Source organism: Pipistrellus kuhlii, unplaced genomic scaffold (genome assembly GCF_014108245.1).
Source record: "Pipistrellus kuhlii isolate mPipKuh1 unplaced genomic scaffold, mPipKuh1.p scaffold_m20_p_2, whole genome shotgun sequence".
NCBI lineage: Eukaryota > Metazoa > Chordata > Mammalia > Chiroptera > Vespertilionidae > Pipistrellus > Pipistrellus kuhlii.
Window position 1 is genome coordinate 134,290,307 of NW_023425515.1, and position 11,363 is coordinate 134,301,669.

General features: G+C 41.6%; 1 protein-coding gene across 1 annotated transcript in view; it reads right to left on the reverse strand.

The window, feature by feature from the left end:
* Positions 1-367: 367 nt before the first annotated feature.
* The window catches only part of LMO4 (LIM domain only 4), a 44,051-nt gene continuing 33,055 nt past the window's right edge, over positions 368-11,363 (reverse strand). Inside the window, exon 5 of the mRNA XM_036447958.2 lies at positions 368-648. Within this exon, the coding sequence (XP_036303851.1) occupies positions 607-648 (42 nt within the window). The 3' untranslated portion in view covers positions 368-606. The remainder of the gene's footprint in view (positions 649-11,363) is intronic.

Consider the following 11,363-nt stretch of genomic DNA (forward strand, 5'->3'; position numbering starts at 1 on the left):
CATTATCTCATGTCATCTGCACAACAGACCTCTGAGATAGAAATTTACATCCCCATTCTTCTGGAAAACCAACAACAAGGTTCACAATGAAGTTTAAGTGGAAAGTCTTGTTAATTCTGTGGCATTTCCTTCCCAAGTGTAGTGAGATCAGCTGATTGTGTCAGACTCCGGCTGCAAGTTCATACAAAGTCCTTCAAAGGCAACAGATTCTGCCCTTTGGCTCTTCATGTGCCCTATATATCACTTAGCATGTGCCATGGACTTGTTAAGACTCAATATGTATTTGTTTATTGAATAAATAAATGAATGGAGTCAGTGAATGAATGAAAGCTGAACTGAATTAAATATAAAGGTCTGGCACTCTAAGTACTTAGCAAGCATTATTTTATTTAACCTTCATAATGTCCACGATTACCTTCCATTTTACAGATGATTAAACTGAGGCTAAGCAAGTTTAAGAAATCTACCCAAAGTCACACAGCTTCTACATGACAGAGCAAAAATTTCTCCAGGTGTTTCTGCCTCAGAAGATCCACTCTCAGCTACTCTGCTACATGGCTTCTCAATGAATGGGTTCCTCTGAATGAATGGATTCTTCTGGATATCTCAGCTTCCCCACAGAAAGATAGATGGTCCCTGTTGTTCCGGCTGTATGAGAGAAAAATGCACAAAACATGGGAAGTTGAGGGTGATTAGTTCAAAATGTAGCAAATCTACAAATACATTGACTTCACTTTTAGATATTTGTCCAACGGGGGTGGAACAACTTTAATTAGTGTAACAGGACAATAAGAATTAAATTGGCTTGGTGGCAAGATTTTTATAGGATGACACTGATGGTATTACTATTCAACTTCAAAGCTTTGGAACGATGTCCCTGCTCACACTGGAGACTAGAAGCCTGTTTTTCATCAGCAAGGCTGGCCTGACAAATTAAGTCTGTGGAGTCATTAGATTAAGATAAGAGCTTATCTCCTAGGCTGACATTTATTCAGAGGTTTTTATACCGCTTAGCTAGTAATTAGTGCTGTTGAATTTTTAACAGTGCTTTGTCCAGTCATTCAAAAATTCTAGAGGCATATTTGCATCTCTTGTGTATGTTTTTGGTTATTAAAAATAGAAGAGGAATACAAATGACTTACTTCAAAAGGTTTGAATAATTCTTCGCAAAGTTGTTCCGTGGTGAAACAAGAAGCTTAATGACTTATTTGCAAAAGAAGGGAGCAGTTCTCCAAAACTGATAAATGTGGAATAAGAGGTTGCCTTTTACTGTGGGATCTATAATTTATTTTGAGGCATACATATTATATGTTTATTATGTTCTAGTGGAATCATTAAAACTAGGATCACATGCGGTAATGGTTTCCTGCTGTTTCACACCCCCAGTTCAGCAAATACACTATAGATTCAGGAAATAGCTCAAAGTTGTGTTTTGTTTTTCCGATTCTTTCCTATGGCTGATTTGACTGTGAAAGTCTTATTTTTCCGTCCTCTTGTAGTTATAATAACAACTTGATTGCCATAGAATAAACTAATACATTAAGCCTGCACAAGTGTCTTGACAGTCTGTCAAACAAACAATGCTCACATTTTTAAATGCCTGGTTTGCAAAATTCCAAGTTCTTTGTTGAAATGCTAATTAGTAATCACATGGGTTAGACCGCCCTGTCTTAAGAAAGTTCATCACTTGGTGAAAGTTGAATCCCGTTAATATTACTATCACATCATTTATTTTTTTCCATAAGTGTGGACATTTCTCATCATTCAACATATCGTACTTGCCACTTTAAAAAAAAAAATGTGGCAGAGAGAATTTCACTGGGATAAGTGAAAGTATTTTACTCTACAAGTTCACCTAAACATTACCCAAAAGAAAACCCTTTATGCTTCAGAGACCCGAGTTGGAAGATGGGTTCTCTCTCATTAAAATTAAACCCTTGTGGTTTTGTAATTAACAAGCTAAAGTTAAGGTCACTTGCTCATCAGCCTCTGTGTGCGGTGGGCACGGCCCCTCTCCTTAAGCGCACGGGCTGCTGGAGGTGAGAAGACAGTGAAAATCTTCGTTGTTGATCCCAGCTCACCATCTTCCTTCCTCAACACTCCACACACATACACATACACTCTTGGCATCACAGGAATGTGGTGCAGTAAAAAGTTGACCACTTCAACAAATCTCTGAACCTCCGTTTCCTTACCTGAAAAACAGAAGTTTTCTCAGAACAACCTTTAAAGATACCAACCAGGATCCTGAATCTCAGATCTGTGATCTGTCCCTCAAGGCCGAAGTGTAAGAAGCCTGAGAGGACCCAGGAAATCATGATCTAAGAAGACACCACTGAATTAAAGTCACCTGAGGAATTTGTAGACTTGAGTTTAAAATAGTAATAGAGAAACTCTGAAATGTTGTGATTATACTTTGTCATAGGATAGACATCAGAATATATTTGTTGGGTAAATGAATAAATGAGTGAGTTAATTAATAGAGAGGTAGCATGGGATATTGGGATTTAGAGTCAGACGTACCTCGGCTTTCAATTCCCAACTCTGCCACATACTTGACTTGTGGCTTTGGAAAATACCGTATTTTTCGGACCATAAGACGCTCCGGACCATAAGACGCACCAGTTTTTAGAGAAGGGAAATGAAGAAAAAAAGATTCTGAAATGAATAGTGTCCTAAAATATTTTATGTGCATTAAAACCCAACATCACAGTCATAAACACATGTAATCAACCCTGTAAAGTAAACAGCAGCATTTAGAACCATTTTAGAGCCGGGCAAGCACACAGAGACCACACAGAGCCGGGCAAGTAAAAAAACTTTTTTTTTAAAGTATATGTGTAGGCTATATTTGGACCATAAGAGGCAGGGACTTTTTCCCCCCACTTCTGGGGGGGAAAAAGTGCGTCTTATGGTCTGAAAAATACGGTACTTAAACTTCCCTGACCCTGCTGCGTCATTAATAAATCAAACATAATAACTAGCCCATAGGGTTGCTGGTAAGAAGAACAAACACCTTTATGAGCACAATAGACAATCCAAAATATCTGTTTTCACTTTTATTCCCTTAGGATTGTGTGTGTGTGTGTGTGTGTGTGTGTGTGTGTGTGTGTTTAATTCTCTGATTCTATGGACATCAAATGATAAAGATATTGTTATCCAGCTTTCAAATTCATGTGTTACCAACTATCACCAACACATTTTGTATGTGTTATTGTTATCTTTTCATGTGTAATGATAGAAGAAGAGGAGACAAAGAAGTATAAAGCTTGCCTTCCAACTCCCCATGGGTAATCAGGCCAGGGGAAGGTAGGCGTCATTCAGCATGTTTACAATGTACTCCATCTCAGTCCTCAGCCTTCGTTAACTCATCCACCCCCACCCCCGGCTTTCTGAAGAGCAACATGTAATTAGAGCACTAACGAGGTCATTTAGCAGAAACCATGGGTAGGGAGTAATGAATGTGCTATCAGGCTCGGAGAACAGCTTGGGCAAAAATCCAAACAATCCATGTTCATCTCTGCTGAGCCAACCTAAACTTGGAAAACAGAGCGTGGAAAAAGGTTAATAATAGGACACCAAAAATGAAAGCTCCCTTTCCAGAGAGACCCAGAGCAAAGTCTAGAGTGCAACCTTTCGTGAGCTGGTCTGTGCAGGTAGTGGGCTTGGCATAAAGACAAGCTGGGTGGCATCTCGCCCCAGGAAGATGGCCCTGGTGCCTCAGGACCGTTCCTGGGGATCTGTAGCCTAGAGATGGGCCTTCAGAGGTCATCTAGTTCCAACTCCCACTTTGCAAATGAGTCTAGGGTACTCCGGAGAGCTGAATTGGCTTGGTCAGCCAATTGGAAACAGAGCCAGACTTAGTACCAAGGCCTCTGGATGAGCAAGGCGTTGTTTGACTCACTAGCACGTGCTGTCTCCTTGCCTCCGAAGAGGACATTTAGGCGACCATTCTAACTGTGTTAAAGACTTCAAGTGGGGCCAGTTTTCCTTGGACCACTTCTGGAGTAAGGAAGTCCCAGATGAATAAACCCAGCCCTTCATCAGTTTGCATTTGGAATCAGCACTCTTAATTGGTTTGCAACTGCTAACATGGCTGTGGCTTTCAACTGTATAGAAAAGGAAGTGGAGGAGGAGACCAAAAGAAGCTAAATACCTCCAGACACTTAGCCCACCAATTTCCAAGCTCGGGCTGTGCCCACCACACTCCCCACCTCCCAGCCGAAGGAGTCATTGCCCTATTCTACCCAAGCCCTGCCGATAACTAGGTTATATATTGTAATAGGTCCCAAGCCATACTACTCTTTTCTTTCCAGTTTTTAGATGTTGGAGTGAATAAAATAAAAATTAGCTACAAAGTATTTTGTTATTGTAGTTTTCTCCCAATTTAATAGACCTTAAAAATCCAACCATTATCATATGGAAGGATCCATGAAGGTTTCATAACATTAAAAATGACTTCCATGGTTGAAAAGGTAGGGAACCCTTGTTCTAGCCTTCTGATCCAGATATGTGAGTTGTATCCCTATATATTTCTGTTTGTTAAAAACCAAGTGTTGTAAACCTGTTTCAAATGTTCAAAGCTAGAGAAAGAAAGAACTTAGTCACTATCAAACCTTAAAGTGTTAAATACTAAAGTATTAAAATTCACAGGATGTATCTTGTTCTAAGGATCATTTTCATTTCTTTTTTTTTTAATATATTTTTTTGATTTTTTTACAGAGAGGAAGGGAGAGGGAGAGAGAGTTAGAAACGTCGATGAGAGAGAAACATTGATCAGCTGCCTCTTGCACACTCCCTACTGGGGATGTGCCCACAACCAAGGTACATGCCCTTGACCGGAATCGAACCTGGGACCTTTCAGTCCGCAGACCGACTCTCTACCACTGAGCCAAACCGGTTTCGGCATCATTTTCATTTCAACAAGCATTTATTAAGCCTTTACCATACACACAATGCTACCAAGCAGTCAGGAAAAATCAGACAGAGCACACAATCTCTGTTTTGAAAAGCTTTGGGCAGTCCCGACTTACCAACAGAGAGAGATAGGAAAGGTATAAGGAAATGTATGAAAAATCCTAGGGCTTTCTTACCTCCTATTTAATATAGTGTCCAAAAAATATATGTATACATACACTTTGAATAATTATAAAGGCAGTGTTTATTAAAATACATTTCATTTTCAAAATTGAGTTCTTAGTTGTTAAAGTGTGTATACATTTTTGGAAGGAAACACTGTATTTTTGTCTTCTTTATTTTTTAGACTAAAACTTTTACTTATTTATTTATCTACCTATTTATTTTACTATAATATTTAAAGTTTAGTTTTGGCTGTTGTTATTTTGTTGTTGTTGTTGTTGTTGACACTAACTATTACAGATACCCCCCATTTTCCCTCCATTTGCCCACCTCCACCAGGCCCCTGTCCCTCCCTCCCTCTGACCATCCCTCCCTCTAGCCATCACCACACTGTTGTATTCCACCAACAATACATATATGTTCTTTGGTTGATAGCTTTACCTTCTTTCATCCAGTCCCTCCTACCCCTCTCCCCTCTGTCAGCCCATTCTATGTATCTATGCCTCTGGTTCTATTTGGTTCATCAGTTTATTTTGTATATTAGATTCCACATAAAGTGAGATCATTTGGCATTTGTCTTTCTCTGACTGGCTTATTTCACTTACTGTTATAATCTCCAGATCCATCCATTCTGTTACAAAAAGAGTAAGAACACCTTTTTTACAGCTGCATAGTATTCCAATGTGTAAATGTACCACAACTTTTTTTTATCCATTCATCTACCGATGGGTGTTTGGGCTGTTTCCAGATCTTGGATATTATAAATATGCTGCTATGAACATAGGGGTGCATATATTCTTTCCGACTGATGATTTGAGGTGTCTTAGGATATATTCTCAGAAGTGGGATCTCTGGGTCAAATGGCAGTTCAATTTTTAATTTTTGAGGTAACTCAATACTGTTTTCCATAGTGGCTGTACCATTCTGCCTTCCCACCAAGCACTTGTTGTTTGTTGATTTATTGATAGCATCCATTCTGACAGGTGTGAGGTGAAATCTCATCATAGTTTTAACTTGCATCTCCCAGATATTTGTCTTTCATTTAAAATGTTAACTGACGAGTATGGCTTTGGGGTGGCCTTTGGAACCAGGAGGCATTTATTTGCTCTTTTGATGTGTGTTAAGTACCTCCCTAGGGTCTCTCTTTCTGTTTTGAGGAACAGCTCCTCCCTTCATCTGGGCTCCTCCAAGTACTATGGCCCAGAATCCAGGCTTTCCCTGAGGTCCCTACCCCTACTTCTTGGACATCCTATATTCCTCACATCCAGATCCTATATACTTACCCCTTTGTTTTCCTGGGGCTGATAGGAAGCAAGGAGAAAATCTGCCTGACAGGGAGTGGAAAGTCTCAGCAGTATGGTACAATGCCAAAAATAATGTGACCACGATAACTGTGCCCGGGGATGGGGCCTGGGAGGGCCCTTCTCGTTCCCTTAACACAGTCTTCCTTGTTTGGCTCTGAAAACAATGTCATGATAAAATTACCAGCTCATTCAGACCTCACTTATGAAACAGTGTAAAACAGGACACTGCCCAGCGGTTTAAAACAAAGGACTGACCGAGAAATGTTCCTCTCCTTCACCTTCACATCTCCTCATTGTGGGAGAAGCAAGTCAGAATCAGATGTCGCTCTGCTGGCCTGAGAGACATTCTGCTGTAGCAGAACCCAGACTTTGGGGATAGGCAGCCCCCGGTCCAAATTCTAGCTTAGAAACAGCAGAGCTGTGTGGCCTTAAGCGAGTTGCTTCACATCTCTGAACTCCAGTGTTCTCACTACATAATAGAGATGCTAATGATAAATACCTACAGGATTACAGTAAAGATTGAATGAAACATAATAGGTGCTTGATGAGTTTTAGTTGTTTTTCAGAGCAAAATTCAAATACTTTTTCCTTTAGGGGAGAAAAATAAAACAAGCCACCTTGTCAGAATGCAACAGCTGGTGCTGGAAACAAATGCAACCACATCGGGGAGGGTGCCTCCCATGCTCAGAGTCACATGTACTTATGGATGCAGCAATTTGCATCTTGTCAAATGTTCCCTAACATTTTGCACAAAAAAAAAAAAAAAAAAAAAAATCCCCAAATGTCAAATTAGTGAGTAATCTGTACAGTGCTATAGATCTCGTTATCCTCTGAATGACTCATAGCATATTTGGGGTGTCCCAGATACCAGTCCAAGTAAATGTTAGTAAATAAAGAACACCACTTCTCCCCTGACAAGACTCTGAAATCGATACCAGCTTCTACTTGCAAGGGAGAATATAAACCTTGAGGGCCAGAAAGTGCCCCATATTTTTAAAAGTTGGATGAGCTGTCCCACCGTATAGACTTAGCACTGACCATATCTGACCATATGCTCAGTCCTCAGACAGGCCAGAGGTTGGGGCAGGAGTGAAATGAGGAGGCTCTGTATCTCAATACTGACTCCCCTTGGCTTCTTACACATTTTCTTACTTAGTCTTCTCAAAAGTCCTTTTTAGCCCTGGCTGATGTGGCTCAGATGGTTGAGCATTGAGTCATGCACCAAGAGGTCGCCAGTCTGATTCCCGGTCAGGACACATGCCTGGGTTTCAGGCTCGATTATAGGGGGTGTGCAGGAAGCAGCAACCGATGTTTCTCTCTCTCTCTCTCTACCCCTGTCCTCTCTTTCTAAAATTAATAAATACATATCTTAAGACCTTTTTTATTTGTTTAAAAAATACTGAAATAGTACTTGCAATGTGTGTAGTGCTTCCCTGGGGCCTACTTCTTGGGAAAGCCCCTCATCACAAGAAGATTGTAATTGCTTTACAGCCCTCAGAACAACTCATTGAGGAAGGCACCACCACATTCCCCATTTTACAGGTTAGGAAACTGAGACTCAGAAAGCTGAAGTGGCTTCCCTTAAAGCCACATACTACGTGGCGGCGAAGTTAAGGTAGGTCTGGCTTAAGAGTCTGTGCTCTTAACCATGAAATACTGCCTTCCAAGATGGGCACCATAGCATCCCCATTTTACAAGTGAGAAAACTGAGGCTCAGAAAGATGAATTAACACTTTCCAACATATCATATGGCTACTGGGTGGTGACAGAGCTGGAGTTTTAAATGAGGTCTGTTTATATAACCCTCCCCTGGGCCAGTGGGTTATAACTTATACAAAGGCTTAAAAAAAAGTCTTGCCTTATTTAACAGTTTCTATTTTTGCTGGCCATCCATCTAAAGAGATAGAGACCTTCAAAAGATCATAAGCAATAAACATCAGAGGGCTCCACTCTTATCCGTTCATTAATATTACAACAAATTAATAGTCGTGGCTCCAACACAGGGCTCCCGACTCCTGAATGAGAGACACGTGTCTCAAAACAGGGCCTCCGTGTCTTGCTATTGTTTGTTCAGTTTTCCTGACTTGAAGAAAATTGAGACAAACCCAAGCTGCTGAAGCGGCGAGATACCTGTTTATATGCTCTCTGTTGCCTAAACCTTATTCTGTTCACTCTGTTAACTCTTCAAAAACTATTAAGAGGAAGAGCAACAAGATGCTGTGGGGGCCAGGAGATGGAGTTGGGGGAGGGGTGGTGGGCAGATGATCCTGGAAGCAGAGTGATTTTCCCGAGACCTTTGCTAACCTGCTCTGGCTCCTCTGTCTTTTAGACATTGGCTTGGACAGGTGCTTAGTGGTTGTGGGAATGAACGTTTTAAAGACAACAGAGTGAGATTCTCAGTTTTACATGTTGCTGTTCGGTGAGGACTCTAATGAAGATTCTTGAGGGGAAACTTCATTCTGTAGATGGAAAATGCTAGGAGCTAGGAAGATTTAATTTCAATTCCTACAAACCAGGCACAAGCATGGGATATTCTTCTGACTCATTGTTTTCTTCTTCAAGAAGGGATTCCTACTTCCTTCTCCCCTCTCCCCATCACTGTCCAGTAGCACTGGCAGCAGCCGGGGGTATTTAAGACAAAAAGAGGTTGGACAAAAAGAGGTTGCTTCGCCCTTGCCTGTTTGGCTCAGTGGATAGAACATGGAAGGGTCCCAGGTTTGATTCTGGCCAAGAGCACATGCCTGGGTTGTGGGCTTGATCCCCAGTCGGGGGCATGCAGGAGGCAGCCAGTCAATGATTCTTTCTCATCATTGATGTTTCTATCTCTCTCTACCCCTTCCTACCTCTCTGTTGTCAATAAAGAAATATTAAAAAATAAATAAATAAATAAATAAATAAATAAGAGAGAGAGAGAGAGAGAGAGAGAGAGAGAGAGAGAGAGAGAGAGAGAGAGAGAGAGGCATTGCTTCACCTTAGACTCAGGAACCCAATATTATCTCTAGTTTATAGTACAAAGCTCAGAGAGGTCTGGACTCCATCCCTGAGTCCCAGGTACCAGCCTGACCTCCACACTCCTGACCTTCCCTATCCAATGGGAATATGCCAATCCCAATCCCGCATGTAATCCCCTTTGGCTTTAACCTCAACCCTCTCAAACCCAAGTAGGCTTCTCCATTCCCACTGCTCTGGCCCTGCTCTAAGTCACCACAGTCTTCCCTGATTACTGCACAATCCTAGCTTGACTTTCTGCTTCTGTCTTGCCCACTTTCATCACCATCCACATGGCAGCAAAAACAGAAATCTGATTGTGTCATCAGAAACCCGCTGCCTTAAGAATAAATCCAATCTCCTCAGCTTCATCTCTGAGGAGGCTTTATTGTGATATGACCCCTCTCCCCACTTCTGTCTACTTCTTCCACCGTTGCATCCTGGGCTCTGTTCCACTCAGTGTTTGCAGGTCCTTAAACACAAACTATGCTTCCTTCTCATGCTCCAATTCCCATGAGTCCTTCAATTTCTGCTTAGCTGTCGCCAGTGTAGTAACGTATGCTAATACTTAAAAACTATCAAAAGGCTCTTGCCAGTGTGGCTTAGTTGGTTGAGCGTTGTCCTGTGTACCAAAAGGTCACCAGTTCAATTCCTGGTCAGGACTCATATCTGAGTTGTGGGTTTAATCCCTGGATGGGGGTGCATTAGGTAGGCAACCAATTGATGTTTCTCTTCCTCAACCAATCTATCCCTTCCTCTCTCTCTAAAATCAAAACAAAAAATATATTTTAAAAAACACCAAATGGATGAATGCCATGGATGATCTTACAAAAAAATAAATCTGGTCATATCATTCCATGCCTAATAACTCTCCAATTTGCATTGAAATTTAAGTTGAACCATTTTACCATCTATAAGACTCTACTAAATCTGAACCCTGCCTACCCCTCCAACCTCCCTAGTTCACTTTGTTCCCGTCATAATAACCTTCATTTCCTTGCCCCAAACACATCTGCATTGTTCCCGCCTCAGGACCTTTGCTCTTGCTGTGCCATCTGTCTGGAACCCTCTTAGCTCTGCTTATTGCTCAGGTTTCAACTCAAACCTAGTCCGAGAATCCTTCCCTGGTCACTAACCAAAGCAACACCACCAACTAGTTGTATTGCCTCTTAGAAAGTACTGTTGTCTAAAACTATCTTGTTCCTTCATTTACCAAGTTGTTCATTGTGCCTCCCTAACTCAAGCATAAATTCCATAGGATGTTTCTGGTCCAATTGCTTTTCCAGTTCCTAGCACAGTGCTTGCCACTAGTAGGTGCTCGGCAAATATTTATTGAATGAATCAATGAAGGAGAAGAGTTAAGGAGGAAAGTAGGAAGGCTAGAAGAGCAGGTGTGTGACTTTGCAAATATATTCCCACTAGATGCCGGTTGCAGGAAGATTCCTGCAACAGAGCTTCCTGCTGTGGTTGCTGCCCTGCCTGCTTTCCTCCCTTCTCCCCGCCCAGCCTGCTTCCCTTCCTTCTCCGCTGGCCCACTTGCTTGCATCTCTGCAGCTTCACTCCCTTCTGCAGCACTTGGCTTCTTTCTACACTGTCTCAGTCTTTGCTCTGGCCTGGATATGCAACTTAACCACCATCTTGGTTGGGTTAATTTGCATGCTCACCCTGATTGGCTGGTGGGCGGGGCTTTGGGCATAGTGAAGGTGTGGTCAATTTGCATGTTTCTCTTTAATTAGGTAGGATTGTTGCTTTGTAGCATGAATTTCTTATAGAAATGACAAGAGCCTTTGACAATGCTAGGAGAGAAGGGTCTAGTGATGCCTCCACAATGGTATCTCTCAAGAGACATTGTGAATCTTTATAGATAGAAGCGCAAAGGTGAGAACCACAAAATATTTAAAACTAGAAGGAACCTTCAATATCTTTATAGTGTAATCCCTTCCCCTGGTGATGGAGGGAAGGCCCAAGAGATGATGCGACTTACTCAGGTCT